The sequence below is a fragment of the Pithys albifrons genome, chromosome 8, assembly GCF_047495875.1.
Source record: "Pithys albifrons albifrons isolate INPA30051 chromosome 8, PitAlb_v1, whole genome shotgun sequence".
Lineage (NCBI taxonomy): Eukaryota > Metazoa > Chordata > Aves > Passeriformes > Thamnophilidae > Pithys > Pithys albifrons.
Window position 1 is genome coordinate 31,376,958 of NC_092465.1, and position 17,198 is coordinate 31,394,155.

The following is a 17,198-nucleotide window of genomic DNA, read 5'->3' on the forward strand; positions in this document are numbered from 1 at the left end:
ATACCCCGATCCCACCGTTCCCCCCCGTGCCCCTTTCCCCGCACCCCGCCCGCGCTGCCCCGGGCGCTGCCACGGGGGCGCAGCATCTCCGCCGGCCCCGCCCGCCGGGCCCCGCATCCCGCTCGGCCAATGGGGGTGGCGCGGCGGCGGCACGTGACGCGGCGGGCCGGGACCTGCTGCTTCCCCCGCGCAGAGGGATGCGGGCGGCAGAGCGGGGCAGGCGGCGGCGGCGGCGGCTGCGCGGCGGCGGCCCCTCCGCGCCCTCCCCCCGCTCCCCGCCGCCCGGCCCCTATGGCAGCCGCTCCCCGCCCCGCCGCCGCCCGCACCCCCGCGCCGCCCCGCCGGGCTCCGCCGCTCGCCCCAGCGTAGCGCCTGGCCGCCGCTCGCTGACCCGCTGCCGCCGCCGGCCGGGGCCCCGGGATGCCCAGCGGCCCCGCTGCCCGTCCCTGCCGCCCGGGGGGCACGCCGCCGCCGGAGAGTTGAGTTAGGAAGTCATGGTGCCCTGGGAGCCCTCCCCGCCCCGGCAGTGCGGCGGCGGCGGCTGGACGCTCTGCGACTGCTGCTGCTGGCTGCTGCTGCCCGCCGTGCTGCTCGTCCTCGCCCGCCCCGACAAGCTGACGGCCTTCCCTACCTCCTTAAGCGACTGCCAGACGCCCACCGGCTGGAACTGCTCCGGTAAGCACCGGAGCACCCCGCGCCCGGCCCCTTAGCGAGCGTCCCGGCAGCAGCGCCGGACGCTCAGAGTTGCGCGGGCGAACCCGGGGGAGCCAACTTCAGAGGTGATGCCGCGTCCCGTTGAATACATGGGAGTAGCGAAAGCAAAAAGTCCGGGGTGTCGGGGCTCGTCGCCTGTCGCGGTGCGGCCGCAGAGCCCGGGGCCCCGCTGTTCTCCGTTCCGCGGCGCCGGGCGCGGCAGCCGCGCCCTCCGCCGGTGCGCAGCGCCGCGGCTGCGGGCGGCTCCCTGGGCAGAGAGAGAGCTCCGGCTCCGCCGGAGTGCGGCTCTGCGCTGGAACGGGGCACCTCGGCGTGTGGCTGCGGGTGTGGGGCGCGGGGAGTCGGGGCCCCGTGTGCGCATCCTGCGGGCGGCTGTTCCCGTGCGCACCGAGCGGAGAGCAGATCGGGGATGGACACCGCGACACTGGGACCCCGCTGCCTGTTCCTTAAAGTCGGGCTGACCTTTATAATGAGTTTCCTATGTAGGTCAGCGGCCGGTCCTTCTCCGATACACAGAATTGGGAAATTAGACTGTAGTAGCCTTTATAGGGAAAAGGCGTTATTTGGGGTACTGTGTGCATCGTACATAACGTGTTAGATCGGAGAGAATTTGCAGTGTGAGCTCTTCATTTTAAATGTGTAGCGATATGGTTAAGAGCGCTCCGATGTTTTAAAAAAAAATCAATGGATTCAGATCTTAATGGGTTTGGAGTCTGATATAGCTGTTTTGTTTAATACCTTGCTGCACACTGTTGGAGTGGGAAGTCAGCTAGCGAAATCTGAAATTCATGCTTGGATTCGTGAACTGAATCTTCAGTCAGATCTGTTGGTTTTTCCTGGAGAAAATGAAGGCAAAGAGCTCGGTTCGCTCAGCGGCTTGTGGGGAACCTGGCACTTCTGTTAACTTAGAGGTCATCAATCTTCATTGAGATCAGGCAGACCATCACGGAAAACACACAGCCTGTTTGTCTTTATTATTGGGGGCTTTGTTGTGTCACGGGCTGGAGAAATTCCAATTTGGACTTTTGTCCAACAGATTTGTGATCGGATGGGGATAAGTTGATGACATTTCCAACCCAGAACCATGAAATAGCATAATTACTGGCTGACTTTTGAGGAAACCAAGTCTGTGAAATAGAAAAAACAAAAAGTGTGAGGTAGTGAGGAATAAGGACTAAGAGAAACACTAAGAGAGAAATAAGAGAAAAAGTGAAAAACTGAGGACAGGGAAGGACAAAAGAAAATCTGGACTCTGTCGTTTCATCAACAAGGTTATTGTGCAGTGTGCATTAAAATGCAATTATCCCATATTGTTCATCTTGCTAGACCAAAGCTGACTTTTTTTTCCCCTCTTTACATTCGAGGTTACGATGACAGAGAAAATGATCTCTTTCTCTGCGACACCAATACCTGTAAATTTGATGGGGAGTGTTTAAGGATTGGAGACAGTGTGACTTGTGTCTGTCAGTTCAAGGTAAGAAGATTGATACTTTGTTCTCTAATTCACTAATGAGAATACAAATCAAGGATCTCCCTTTATTACCTATCACTTGGCAATTTATTTCTCTGTGTGCAGAGAAGTTAGAGGGAAAACCTGGCAGAGTGTGTAAAAGCTGGCAGGAGAACCAACTGGTGTCAAGAAGACATAAGTTTTTCTGCGAAAATGCAGATGCTGTGGCTTTAAATGTCCCTTCGGGTCTGCAGTTTCAGGTTGTGCATTTCTGATTTTTCATCTCTGCCCTTTTAACAAGGATTTAGAGTCCTTTCTGAACTCATTTCTGATACAGATCATGGCTTATTGTATTCGGAGTTCTGATCTAGTTAAAGAAATGGATCTGTAATGTGCTTATGCAATATTTTCAGGAAGGTCTGCATAGTGACAATGCTTCTGCCTGTTTATGTGCCCAGCTGATCAGATTAAGGAGCAACTCCTCTGTTCCAAAATTATGAACTTGCTTTAGGTTTTATATAGTTTTAGAAGAGCTATTACTGAGTAGTAGGGGTTTTTCCTTCTAGTTCTCTCTTCCTCTCACAGCTATATCTAAACCTGAGGCATTCTCAAAGTCAGACGATTTCATTATGAAGGATTCTGTTTAATTTGTTTTAGCCAACTCACAAAACAGCTGGGCTTTAAATAAAGACCTGAATAAAAACTGAACAAATTGAACAAGTTTTAAGCATGTACCAGTATGGGGTTGTATGTGTGTTTACGCCCCAGTCTTTTTTTCATTTTAATGTGGATTTGTGAAGTTGTGAAACTTACAATGCTGATTTGAGTGTTTACAATAGAACAGGCCAACTAGTGCACAGTTCAAGATTGTGCACATCTGTAATGGTTATGTTAATACGGAGCTTTGAAAGACTGTTCACTTTGAAGCATGACAAGTATCGTTTGTATTTCTAGAGCCAAATGTGTCTTCTGAGACAAACCCCAAGCGATAAATTCTTTCATTTAAAATGAAGAAGAAATTTTCTCTAATAAGAACAAGACAGTTGTTTCCTGAAGTGCTTGTGTTTTCCATGTTGGGAGAAAATTCATATTGACCATGGAAATTTTTTATTCCATTTGGAGTTTGCATGCTGGCAAAAATTCAATGTGAGAATGCTGTTTTGAGCATTTACCTTGCTCTAAGGGTTGGTCTATTTGTAATTTCTAAGAAAAATTTGTAAGGCAGTGAAATGTCTGTGACTTGTCCCATTGCTTGGTGGTGAGGGCAGATGTTGTGCCATGAACACTGGGAACTTGGAGCAGCTGCTGAGAGTGATTGGGTCTTGTCTTTGTTACTGGTTTGGTGTTGCCACTTGGCATAAAGCAGTGGACTCATAGCCTGGAAGGAACAATCTCAGATGTTGCTTTTGGCAGGGAAGAATGCATTGGGAGCACTGTTTTCCCAAGGCAGGATGCTGATCCCTGGTGATTTTGGGTAAATGAAGCCAGGTGGGCTGCGTTGTCTCCACTTTGAGAGGTGAACACTGTAGGTATGCTGAGTTTAGCAGTTCTGTAGCAGTTGAAACAGATTTAAGGAAATCAGATAATTGTTATATGAATATGTAAAAAAGATTAAAAGACTGATTTGGGCCTGATTGCTAGGAAGTGGGTTGAAATCAACTGTAATCTTTGGTTTCAGTGGCCTTTGGATCAAGCCCTGTAAACACTTGAAGCTCTCTGTCTTGATATGGGCCCTCTGTGGAGCCGCAGGGCTGGCTGTGACCTTGGAGGGCAAATTACCTGTGGCTGATCCTGTGCCAGCGCTGCGAAGGGTGATGTGGTGCCGGGGGCTTCTGTAGTCAAATGTGTGTGCTTTGATACAGGCAGAGCTTGGGGGGATGTTAGCTTCACTTGTAACATCAGTAGGCAATGTGACAAGCCAAAAAGATATGCCACCCGAGTAGAAAATTAATTTCTAGTGCAGTGTCTGAGGCTGGCTAAGTAAGGCAGAGCTGGGCTGGTAATTTATGTCACAAGTAAGAGGGTCCTCCATTAGAACTCAAATCTCCCATTTCAGTGACAACTCTTTGGCGTGATAGTGAGCAAATCTATAGCAGAATCCTCATCATTATAACTATGTTTTATGTTTTCTTCAGAATTTGCTGGGGACTTTAACTCCAACTTGAGAGAACAGACAAGGATAGAAAGATAATTTTGCTTCCATAGTGATGAAAAATCTGGGGCTGGCCAGCCTCTGTGTTAAGGGGCTGGCAGAGGCAGAAATGGGTAGTGGAGCTGTAGCAGTCTTGGTTTGGACTTTTTCAAACCAGAGTCACAGGTTCATCATGTCTGTCCAAGTGGAGTTAAAACTGAGTTATTTTTATTTGAAAGGTGAATATGATCAGACTGCTCTGGAACACCTGAGTTAGGCTTCCATCCCTGGAGAGCCAGCAGGCATGTGTTGAGACAGAGGTTCACGTCATCTGGTTCTCTTGTCACAGCCTACTGTGACTCCTCAGAATGAGAGATGTATTGCACTGGAAAACACCATGTCCCAGTGATCAGGAAATGCAGACCCAGCCCCTGCTCAGGGCAAGCACAGACTTTGGTGCTGGCAGGGAGAGAAGGCACTGGGACAGTACTGGCTCCAGCAGTGGGGCTGAGCATGGGAGAAACCACCACCCCTTCCTTCCTTCAAACTCAGCAGGTCCAACAGAAGATGTAGAGCTGTGCCTGCAGGTGTGTGGTTGGGAACCTGGCTCACTGAGATCTGTATCCATCTGCCTAAAGCCATAGCTCTGGCAGCCTGGGCTCTTCTCCCTTATATTTCATGAACATATTAAAAAATATACCAAGGTAATTTCATCAGTGTCTTTTCTTCTTAGTCACCAGGGCCGTGGACAGCCATTGCTTTTTATGTGATGAAGGAGTCCTATTTTCATGCGTGTTGAATCTCTCACATGCTTCAGTGTTTATGGAGCTGGAGCATCACATCTCCAACTGGCAGCTTTGTTGTATTTCTGGAATGTATTTTGATGGTACTTGGTTCCAGGTGTAGGTGTCATTTTGGGAGTAGTTAGTTGATGAGAGGAGGTCAAGCTTTTCGCAGTGTTACCAGGAGAATGTTCTACAGGTTTACCATTTTCTCTAGAAAATAAACCTGCTTTCAGTGCTCAGCACTGACCCAAACACTTGCAAAGCGGGTTTGTCCCTGGCTGTGACAATGGGCATTCAAGGCTGCAAGTGCTGAGGAAGGCAGCCTTTGACTGACACTTGGCTGAATTGGTTGCATCTATTTCTCTGATTTACAGCTGTATTTTAAAAACTTGCACATATAAGAGAGAAGTGGACAGTGTGGCACTGTGCTGCTGGGTTTAGTGGGAGTTTTCATATGAGTGCTTGATCAGTCCTTATTTGGGGGATGAAGAATCATTTCTACTTCTGGGGCTTAGTTGGTTGAGCCCTAAACCAATGACAAAAAACATGTCACTCGACTGAGGAAACTGACTTTTAACCTCTAATATTCTCCAGGACTAGCAAGAAGCATTTTATGACAATGAAGAGCTTTGAGTACAGGATTCAGCACAGTCAAGTACGAGTCTAGCTCTGCTGGGTTAGGAACAACTCAGTGATTGATATCACAGCCTTCTCCTCAGTAGTCTTGTCTTCTTTCCTGGGTAACTTCTACTACAGTTTCCAGATCAAAGCCAAGGCATGATCCGTCTGGAAGATATAATTTCCTTTGTTGCTCATGGCTCCCACCTTTTCTATCTGAATACTAGTTTGTCAAAGGTGGTGATGGGAAGAGTGGGCAGCAGGTGAAGAAATACATCTTTAACCATGACAACTGGAGAAAGAAAAGGCTCCATCACCTGTGCTCCATTGTGGACTATACCTCCACTGGCCAAAGCCAAACTTGAGTAGGGCAGAAGCCACAGGAGAGATGGGGGAACATCTCCCAGGAGAGTTAATGCTTCGTGGAGTCCTGGTGTCTCTCAGTTACGTTTTAAAATTGCCAAGCTTTGGAAGAAGTTCCAGCCTAGCTCACAGCACTCCTTTTGAGAGTGATAGAGCACTCCTTTCTGTGGATCAGGCTTTCACAGGGCTGCCTGGCCTTTGAGATCTGCAGCTGAGTCAGCGTAGAAGATTGTCCCTTGCTCTGGGCGAGACCAGCAGATAAGTTGCCACTGTGTTTCTTGGGCAAAGAATCCAACATTGTTTCTACATGTAACAAAGCCTGTTGAGATACTTCAGCCAAATTCTGCACAAATCCATTGGTGACAAGCAAATAGTGTATCCAAAGCAAGCATGATTTGATGCTTCATGCTTTAAAAAATATGCACGATTGTGCTAATTGTTCTGGTTATGTATTCCAGATCAGCCTCCAGCAATTGCTGTTGAGCTTCTGGATGATGTTGGCATTTTATGATCGAAACATTGCTCAGATTTGGAACATAATGGTGAAAATAGCCTAGAAACACTTTTAATAAACTGTTGAAATCTCTGCATGAAGGAACCTTTTGTTAGGACCAGAAGCAGAGAATTTCTGCTGTTGTGGCTGCTGGTTTTCTTCCTTGTTCCTAGGGAAGAGGGTGCTGGGGGTGGGCAGCAGATTGGGAAGATTTAAGAGAATACAATGCAAAAGGAAAATGTCATTTGTTTTGGCCTAATCAAAATGTCACTCTGACCAACTATGAATAATTTCTTGGCAGCTGTTCTGTGTGGAGGCCTGCAATTAATGCAATCTATGCAATTGTTTGTGTTAATCACTTCTGTAGTCATTGAGTTCAAAGCATTTTTGATGTTAATATCCCTGAAATTTCAGTTCTGCGTTTTACATTGTGCCCAATGAACACACCTCGGATACTTTGTGGCATAATACAGCTAAATAGGATGTATGATTTCTTCTAAATTTTTACTCGGATTTAGGCAGAGGTGAGCATTTGTAAATAATAATTGTGATCATTCCATTTGTTCTAATTAAACAATGAGGCATACCAGGAGTACGGTAATCACAAGATAATCATATCCCTAGTATAATTATCATGTACAGGGCACATCCAAGTATTTCTAAGCCTTCGAGCATGATTATCTTATGAAAACTGCACCCAGTAGGTTGCCCAATTTTCAATATAAAATGAATTTTTTTTTTTAAATGAACAAGAGAGGGCAAAGCTCTCTTTCAGTGGTAGAAGGAACTAAGCAGGTAGTTTGCAGAGCTCATCAGGAGTTTGAGCTGGAGGAGGGATGCATGGTATGAGAAACTTTTGCACTGGCTGAGCTCGCTGCAGTACTGCCACTCCTGCCCACTGGCCACCAGAGGGGAGAGCTTGGACCATTGTGGAGCAGCCTCAGCTTGCCAGGAACTGAAATGTCTCAGCAGAAAGAGGATTTTGATTGTAGGTGTCTCAGAAATAATTTCCCTTCGTCCAGTTAGTTCTAGTTACAGCTAAGTACTTAAATAGTCAAACACTCTTAGGTTGACACTTGTGTGTGTACGCAGAGGGCTGTCCCTGTAGCAGTGAGGGTCTGTGTGTGCAGGAGGAGGGAAAAAGTGAGCCTTTTTATTACAATTTGTCTTTAGCCATCCAGTGGAACCACATGAACTGTTGTTGCAGATGCAAGGAGCCGTTTCCTTTGCGCATATTCCTTCCCCCGGAATGAGCCCTGCTCATTGTGCAGAGAGAGGCCTCTCAGGGGCACTTACTGAATACTTTGCCCATTCAGATTACCTTTTTCCTAACCTGTTCAACTCTGATTTGCCTTTTTAAAAACTTCCCTCCCTCTTCCCTGGTAGCTGTAAAGGTGGAGAGAGGAGAATCAGCATCTCCCTCTCCATTGTTTTCTTAGGGTTTGAATACTGGAAGGGGGTGGGGGGCACCCAAACGGATGCTGTGCCACCTCTCTGTGTGACTGACGCTGCTGCTCTCTGTCCGTTCCCACCAGTGTAACAATGACTATGTGCCCGTGTGCGGCTCCAATGGTGACACCTACCAGAACGAATGCTACTTGAAACAGGCTGCCTGCAAGCAGCAGAGCGAAATACTCCTCGTGTCTGAAGGATCATGTGCAACAGGTATGTATAATGTGCTTCAGGCTGCCTGTGGACCTTGCCATGCCCTAGAGTTAAATTACCTCCAGATGGCAAAAGCCATCTGAATTCTTGCTTTGAGTTCATTACTGGTTAGTTCTTTGCAGTCTTGGGCATGAGAGTTGCTGCCATTCTTCCCTTTTAGGTTACTTTGTATAGGCTAACAATCTAGGAGACACTATAGCAATGATGCTGTTTTGAAGAGTTGAACACAAAAGTTGATTTGTTTTCTATTATGTGTCTTGTGCTCCTCATCATCCATTACCCTGTGTACACTTCTGAGCTGTTATGACAAGTTCCTGGAAGCAGATTAAACAAGCAGATGTCTGATAAATGGGCATCTGGATTACCACAAACCTCTCCATAATCTGGAGAGAGAGAACTGGAGTATTATTGCCTTCAATCCAGTTTCTTAGGTTTTTCCTTATCCTTCTAGGGCCAGATTCCCAGCTGGTATGATTCAATTTATACCAGCTGAAGGTTTGTGCCAAAGCACACTTAATGAACAGGTCTGTGCAACAGAAGTTTTGTTCTGGATTTGTGAAAACTGACAGGCATGTGAGACAGCTCTGCTTGACTCTGAGTATCATGACCTGTTTACATCTCTGCTTTTATGAAACAGCTAGAGAGGTGAATGAGCAAAATCTGTCAGGAGAGCTGAATTGCTTATGTGAAAGAGTTCTTGATGTTTTCGTGACGGTATCTGCTAGAGCTGGGCAGTGAAGTTAACTTGAAAAGACCAGGAGGAGTAAGTCTTTGTTCTTGAGAGAGTTCTTTAAACTTAAAGCAGAATTTTTTCTTGGCTGAGGATGGAGGAGTCAATAAAAAGTACATTAGACAAACTTTTTTCAGTGCTGTAATTTTGTGTTTCATGCACCTGAGAGAAAATAAACTTCTTCCCTTGGAAATGGTGTTCTTCTCTGAAGCTGTTACCTGACAATTTTCAAGAGGAAAAAAACATATGGTGCAATTTTTTTGTCTATAAATTGGTATTAAATGGAGCTCAGGCTGACAAAGCCTACTGTGGTATAGGATTTGTTCAACTTAGTAAATTCTCTCAGCACAGCAACTGGTCTTTTTTGGTTCAAACTTTTAGATTTAAGGGATAATTTCAGTGCACTGCTACAACTTTTCTAACACTTGCCTACTGGCAATGACTGTGTTGGAAGCATTCTCTTTGAAACATGTTGTGAGTTTCAGAAACAGAGAAGAAATAAAAAAAGGATTTCCTAAAGTCTTGATCAAGGTCTTTGGCCTGTTCTTCTTTCTCCCAAGGAGGAGGCTCAGTGGAGAAGGGAGCAGCCATGTACCTTAGGTTTTCCCCATGAGATGTGGCAGAGGGGGAATGCTCAAGAACCCCCAGCAGAGACCTGGGCTTCTGGGAGAAGTGGCAGTGAGCAGCTCTCCTGACCGTGACTGGAGGGGTCTGGGCACTGAGGGGTAGCGCAGGAGGAGAGACACAAGGTCTTTTCCTTCCAAAGAGCCAGATAACATGCTAGCTCATTGTGGAAGGCAAGTGATAGCAGGCATTCATTTCTTCTTCTGTGCTGGTAGACCTGGCACACCTGGAAAAGCAGTACTTCCCAGAGCCATGAGGGCACTGTAGTGAAGACACCTTTCTTTTTTTTTTTTTTTTCTGAATAGCTCATTTGGGAAAGAGCATCAGGACAAAAGATGAGATCAGGAAAATTCAGGACACAGTCACTGGGATAACACCATTATTTCTGTTCCCTTTTTCAGCCACCTTTTGCATCTGTCCTATGTTGTATAATTCTACCATTTTAAGGAATTCTTGGAACCAATTATTTAAACAAAGATTTTTCATTTTTAATTTTGAGCAGTGATGGCATTTACAAGCCAGTTCAGATCCACCAGACCTTGCTGTCAGTAACAGTTCATAGGGTAATTGGATCCTAAAGCAGCCTTTCCAAACTCATTCTGTTAATCTTGATGCTGATGAATGCGTAACTGTTCCACTAAGGGGGAGGATGGAATGGCAATCTCCCTTCCTTCCCTGCAGAAGAAACTCCTCTTATGTGTTATTTTTGGGTGTGTATGTGTGTGTATTTCTGTGCTTTGCCTTGCTTAGGAAGTTTCTTAATGAAGCTCTGGGCTTGGCAATTTTCTGATGTTGCACTTTCTAAATTTGTGACTCTCATCATTCCAGCCAACAAAACATTGAAGAGGAAAAATAAAGATAAAGCACTTAATTTTGAAACTCAGCAACAACCTTGAGAAAAATGGCATTTTAATAATTTATCTGAAGACTTTGAATAATAGTAATTTAATGGTTTATTCCCACTAGTTATGTTTTGATGAGATGTCACTGTTTTGTAAAGATAATGACATGAATTTACAAGTGGTCTGTCCTCAAACAAATGGGTTTTAAAATTCCTCCTCTAGGTAGTGAGGATTTAGTAGTAACCAAGTGAAGTAACTTTGCACAACTGTAGGGAAAGAAGCTTCATTGGTCTTAGTACAATGAAACGAGGCAGAGACTTTTGAGGATGTTACAGCATTCCATGGCTTATGTTATTTTTGTCTGATATAGAGACTTTAAAGAAAAAAAGGTGGAGACATGAAAAAGATGGCTTGAGTTAACTACGTTTAGATTAGATCTCTATAATTTACTGAGGGATGACATCAAACGTAAGGTATGCTGTAGTACACTTCACTGAAGTCTGGCTTTGCATGCATACGGGACATACTGTAGCACATGAATATAAATTTCTTTCTGTTCTTTTCTCAGATGCCGGCTCAGGATCTGGAGATGGAGGTAAGAGCTATCTTTTAATATCTCTGTGCTTCTGTGTACACACATTGTCTTTCACAATTTCAGATTGTAAGTGAATACGCTTTGCAATTTAGTTGTTGCACTACGTATTGTCTTTCGTTCAGCTCTTTCTTTGAAAAAAGTGGTATTTTGCATTTTAGTCAAGTTGGAACCTAATCATGACATGCTGTTTTCTAGGGAAATTTAGAAAGCTGTGTTACTTCTAATAGGACTTGGAATTATTCATAGGTTGTGCTAGGAGCTCTATCTCCATCTACTGTTACAGTTGCACTCATTTGTTTTTTGTTTGGGTAATATTTCTTTTGTTTTTAAAACATGAGCCAAACCCTTGGCTCCTTCTCATTGGAGGATTCAAGCCAAATATTTTGTGGTTACAGAGAGCATCCTTTCACAGTTATAAAGAAATGTCACAGGGAAAGAACATTGTGGTTTTTTAAGGACTGCAACAACAAAATAGAACAATGGAAATAGTCCAAACCCTATGTGGCATACAGGGGATACTGTAAAATGTAGGCAAAGTAGCATTTAAATTGGAGTTCTTTTTTATTATTTTTTTCCTATTTCTTAGATACAGTCATTAATGGATTTGCTTGTTTGACAGCAATTCTTCTTGGAAGTGTATGTGCTGGGTCATGTCCTGCCTCAGGGTAGGGAATGTGACTTTTGGGTACTAATTGCATGGTGGGGGCTGGTAGGTCAGGCTTCTCTGGGAGGGCCAGAGTTTGTCTGGGTAGCTATGGAAGGTTGTCCTTAAGAGTTACCTTCATTTCTGCCCAAGCTTCCTGAGTAAGCTCTAGGACCCCCATGGCAGGGGAAGGGCAAGGTCAGCATCAAGCTGGGTTGCTGCTGGGGCAGCCTCCAGGAGCTGAGCCAGGTTTCTACTTTAGACACAGACAGCAGGTCTGGGCTCTTACCCAGTTTTGTAGCTGGTCCTAGTTGGATTCAGATTTTTCAAATACAGTCATGTTATTTGGCAAACTATCACCTAGTTCTTGTTTATTTTTGGTAACAAGTATATTAGAGGACACAATGTGTATGTAAAGCATTATTTTTACCTGTGAAGTGGTCAACAATATGGTCATGAGACACCTGCAAGGGACCTGATTTTCTGATACTGAACTCAGGCTGCTTTCTGAAAGTCAGAACACTTTAAAATGCTTCATATCTGGTTCTCCAAAGACCACAACATAAAATATTGCCATTAATTTTCAAAAGTTTTGTCCAGCTATTCCTATTTTACTCTAATGTCCTTTTAGGTTGTCTTTCTAAACCATTACACCAGAGAAATTCTTTATGCAGTGCTTATCAAAATCTACAATTTGATTTATATGTGTGACAGGGTTTTGACACTTGTGGTCAATAAATCAGTTTTCAAATGAAGTTGTGCAAAATTCATCTTGCATGTACCAAGGAAAACAGATATTTCCAGTTTGTTTCATAATCCTGAGATTGGCTCAGTTGGTTAGAACATGGTGCTAATAACATCAGTGTTGTGAGTTCAATCCCCATATGAGCCTTTCACTTAAGAGTTGGGCTTGATGATCCTTGTGGGTCCATTCCAACTCTGAATATTCTGTGAAATCTGTGAACTGAGGAGGTGGGAAAACAAACTTGGCCACTTTCTGAAAGTAATGAATTCCATTCTCAAGAAGCATAAGAATTTAAAAGCATGATTTCCAAACAGTTTCATTTTAGAAGCTAAGGTTGACAGAATTCTGACGAGCAGAACAGGGCCTTGGGACTGACTAGGCAGATAGTAAGGAAGCAGATTTGTGAAGGAGACAGAAACAAGTGTTTAAAGGTCTACAAAGCTGCCTTGTGTTATTCAAGATTTAGTAGGCAGCCATGTCGGTTCTTAAAGTAGAAAAATATATTTATGTGCCCTAAGAAGCTAAATCCAGCCAAGTAAATATTGTCACTACATCACTCTTTACTAGACATGGTCTTATAAAAGCTCTAATAAATTTTGGATGTCATCACATAAAGTCTTGTAAAATCCACTCTAGCAAATCATGAGTGGGATATTTTTTTTGAGAAGACTGAGGTCTTAGGCAATCTTTCGTGATTTGTTTTTCTGGAAATTTTCCTTTCTTATGCTTTCCAAAAAATCTGTTAAAAAACTAACCAGTGCAGTGTCTTTTTTAGCAAAACTACAGCCATAAGTACCCTCCCAGCCAGCCATACCTCTGCCTAATTCAGCAGAATGGGACTGTGCTGGATGCTGTAGGTGTCAGAGGTGCTGGGTACACCTTGAGCACTGGGAGCCCTTTGGAACAGTCATTCTCTGCCTAATTTGCCTGGTTTCTTGCTGTGTTGAAGTGCTGACAGGACACAGGGTAGTGCAATGCTTCAGCATTGCTGTTTTCTTTGTGTTGTGCTATGTATCTTGTGGTTTCAGAGCTGACACATTTTCTGGTAAGGTTCAGGTTTGTGCAACGGTTGTCTTTGGGAGGTTCCTTGCAGCCAGGGAGACTCAGGCTGGGAGCTGTAGGGGGCTGCTCTGGGTGTAAACAGTGGATGGACTTTTACTTGAAGGCACCTGTAAGTCCTGATCCCTCACACTGAATTGCTGAAGACTGTCCTTAGCAGCAGCACTCTGCCACTCGGCACTTGTAGGTGGAAAAGGATGTTGCTTTGTACCACAGTCCCTCTGCATTATGCTCATGGATTCCCGTAGTGTTTTTCTATAGCCCTCCACTAGCTGAGAGGTAAGGGAACCAAATTTTCAACAGACTTGTATCTTGTGGTTGGATTTCTTTAGTCTGATGAGGTACACATCTAATAAGAAATTAACTCTAATTGTGAACTAGTAAAAGACTGTGTTTTTCTGGTTCTTGGAACATGACAAGTTTCTTTCTTTGAGGTGTTTTCCCCTGTGACTGTCACCAGTTCAGCTTTCAATACTGCTGTTCCCTCAATGGAGCTCATTACATGAAATTAGAATTGCTAAAGGCTTCAGAAATAGCTGGAAAGGGGTTGGTGCAATGGACAAATGTAGACAAGCACACCATGTGGTCACACAAGCCTCCTTTTCTCAGGAAACTAGACAGAGCATGACCAATACAGCCAGAGACTGTGTTTTGCTGCCATGTTTTCCTTCCACATATTCCCATCTTGGTTTGCAGAGAAGTCTTCTTAGTCTATTATGTGGGATTTGGGTTTTTTTTGCTTTCCTGTCGAGGATGTCGAGATCAGAGAGGTCCCAGCTTCTTAGCACTTCAGTGGTCTCAAGGGCTTTTTTAGAGGTGATTTAATCCTTCTTTATGCAACCTAACATACAAAAGTCCCCTAATTTGTGAAGATGGGGGAAACTTAATCTCATTTGATTACTGAGCTTTCAGCATGCACTTTTGGGCCTATCCAGTAGATGGGTAAGACAGTAGGTGTTCAAGTTTCTAACTGCAGAAGACGTTTTTCCCTGTAAATGAAGACAAAAAATGCAGAATCAAGAGCCATTTCTGTGTTTTGATTGCAGAAGCTGGGAGTATGGTGTGGAATTATTTAAAAACCCACATGCCAGAAAGATACTAATCAGAAACACAGAAAGGATGAATGTGAAAGAGTTTATACAGAGAGTAATTTAAAGAGATTCCATTCATTTTCATCTACGCCATTCTCTAGACAACTGGGTTTTTTTAGAACCCAATGATTCATGTTTTGGTCTTGAGCAGCTTTATAATGAATTCTTGCTTGTTTCCTGGCTTCCTTCTAACAGCGACAAACTCAAGATGCAGTATTTCATTATAGCTCTTAATGGGCTAAGAACATCTCTCCTTGGTCTCATTTTCACACTGAACACTTCTGTCCCCTCCCTGCATTGTCTGTGCTCTCAGCCCTGTTGATTGGCTTGCATTCACAGTCTGATGGATTTACTCTGGGTGACTGTCACACCAGGAGCTGCTGTGATCCCCAGCACGGCAGTTCATAAGCACCTACCTTGAATTAGTTTCAGAGCCTCATTCAATTTTCATTCAGGTCCTACTGACTTCAGTGGGAATTGTATGGGCCCCTGGGTATACAGATCTTATCCTAGTTTGATTTTTATGTTAATACTTTGTGATGTATACTAAAGCAGAATGAAAAAAGCAAGTCATATTTCATCAATATCATCATCACCATTTATTTTACAGTAGCATCTAGAGGTGCTAATTATAAGATTAGAACTCCAGTGTGGTACACCCTGAGACACTTCTCAGTGAGGGAAGGAATAAAATCTGCGTATCAGAGTCTGGATATCCAAGTCGGGCAAAGGCTCAAAGTTGCATCACACTTCGTTGTCCAAATTGGGAGTAACACATGTCACTTAAGAGCCAAACCAGTGCTGGGTCTTTTGAACCACAATGTTTGTCAGCAGACCCATATGTCATCCAGAAAGAATTGGAGATTATACTGCTTTAAACTGAAAATCAACCACTCACAAACCTTCTTCTTTTCTCCCTCTCTCTGCCTCTTTTGTTTTGTGTGTGTATTTTAAGGATAAGCGTGTCTTATTTTTTCATTCTTTCAATTTATCCTTTCAGTCTTATCCAGAAAAAAATGAAGTCCTGCAGCTATTTGTAGGTGCCAACATGTAGATTTAATGATAGATTTGGTATTCTGGTCTGCCTTTCCTGTTGACTTAGAGATGTGTGAGTAAACACATACATATTATAGATCTATGTGGGCCAGCAGTCATCTTGAAACACTAACCCAGAGAAAATAGGGAGGAAAAAATTAACACTTTGAATCCTATGCCATTTTTTTAAGTCAAACCGTAATTCAGCATTGGCAAATGGCTACTTTGACCCATTTGCATTTGTCTCCATGCTGGCTTTGTATAACTAACTTGAATTCAGCAACTCTGCTGCTTTCCCCACGATTTCCCTTCCTGCTTTATTACAATGTTGATTGATGGGCAGGGCTATGCAGAACACAGTGTATATTGCTGTAAACACTGTCCTAGCAATCGCACTTGAGTCAAAATACACCATAAAACCTGGAGTGTGTATTGGTTTGATGAAGCAGTGTATAAAACGCAATGCTGATAAACACTCACCTACACACGTTCTCAGTATATGAGAGAATGCTCTGACTGTCCTAGTTTAACCTAAGAGAGAAAAGGAATGGGTATTTTGAGCTACAGATCCTGTCCCTTCTTTGCCTGGGTGTAACAGGTGATACAGGCTTCTCTCGTGAATTTAGAATACCTGCTAACCCCATGTGCTGTCGTCAACTGCAATAAGGCAATAGGAAAGCTTTTTCTACTCTAATTTAATTTGGGAGATATAATTTAAAACAGCATCAGAAGGTACAGAATCAACTATAAGCAACATGAACTGACTGGGTAAATACCTCTGGAGGAAATGTTTAAATCTTAAATGATTGACCTGACTCTGGATGGTCAAATATATGTCTCCTCTGTTAAACGGGTTTTTACCTTGTTAACCTCAGCATGGCACTGAGCCCAAACCAATAAGCTCCTTGAAAGGCCGTGTTTATTAGCTCAGGCTCTTCACTGTCCTAACATGATTACGTGACTTCTGGTTCAGGGCTGGTGCACATCTGACCTATATAAGAGTTAGGTCAGGAAAAGTCAGTTAATGTCTCTTCATGGCCTTTCAAAATTAAGAAAGAATGAAGTTTCTATATGTTTTTGTTGACTAGATGAGAAGCACTCAGGCATTCACAAGTGCCAGACTTCCAGGCCCCTGCTACAGGCATTTTGTGCCAGGTAGGATGCATTAGCAGTTTTGGAAATTGTGGGAAGGTATGGAGTTCACTGGAATACCAGCTTTTGGGTTCCTCTCAGGCTCTCATTTGAGCTAAGTACTGAGCTCATCAACACCGCTTGACTGACATGTTCAAGCAAATCCCCACAGCTCCTGTGAACTTGAAGCTCTCCAGAGTTATAGATAAAGGACCAGTCGGGAAGGTGCTGGGTTTGGATTTAGTTGCCTGGGTTCTGCCATTGTTTCGCTTGCTGCATGTGAAGTCAGCACGCAAAAATCCAGTGAAAAATTATGTGTTTTGTAACTGCACTTGCTTTGTTATTAATGGGCCAAAGTCCTTGCTGTGTTCTTGGTGTGAGTGCACAGGTCCCACTTGTCAAGCAGGCTATCAACACTGAGAAATACTATGGAAAAGAGCTGATGGGTAGTGAATGATTTTTGGCCTGTTTTCAGCCATTCATG

The 17,198-nt window shown here is 43.9% G+C and overlaps 1 protein-coding gene across 2 annotated transcripts in view; it reads left to right on the plus strand.

Moving 5' to 3' along the window:
* Nucleotides 1-248: 248 nt before the first annotated feature.
* The window catches only part of TMEFF2 (transmembrane protein with EGF like and two follistatin like domains 2), a 130,031-nt gene continuing 113,081 nt past the window's right edge, over nucleotides 249-17,198 (plus strand). Inside the window, exons 1-4 of one of the 2 annotated variants that reach the window (XM_071562536.1) lie at nucleotides 249-675; nucleotides 2,079-2,188; nucleotides 8,090-8,219; nucleotides 10,984-11,010. In XM_071562536.1, coding sequence (XP_071418637.1) covers nucleotides 495-675; nucleotides 2,079-2,188; nucleotides 8,090-8,219; nucleotides 10,984-11,010 — 448 coding nt within the window. In that variant the 5' untranslated portion in view covers nucleotides 249-494. The remainder of the gene's footprint in view (nucleotides 676-2,078; nucleotides 2,189-8,089; nucleotides 8,220-10,983; nucleotides 11,011-17,198) is intronic. The other variant, XM_071562535.1, reaches the window with a different exon arrangement.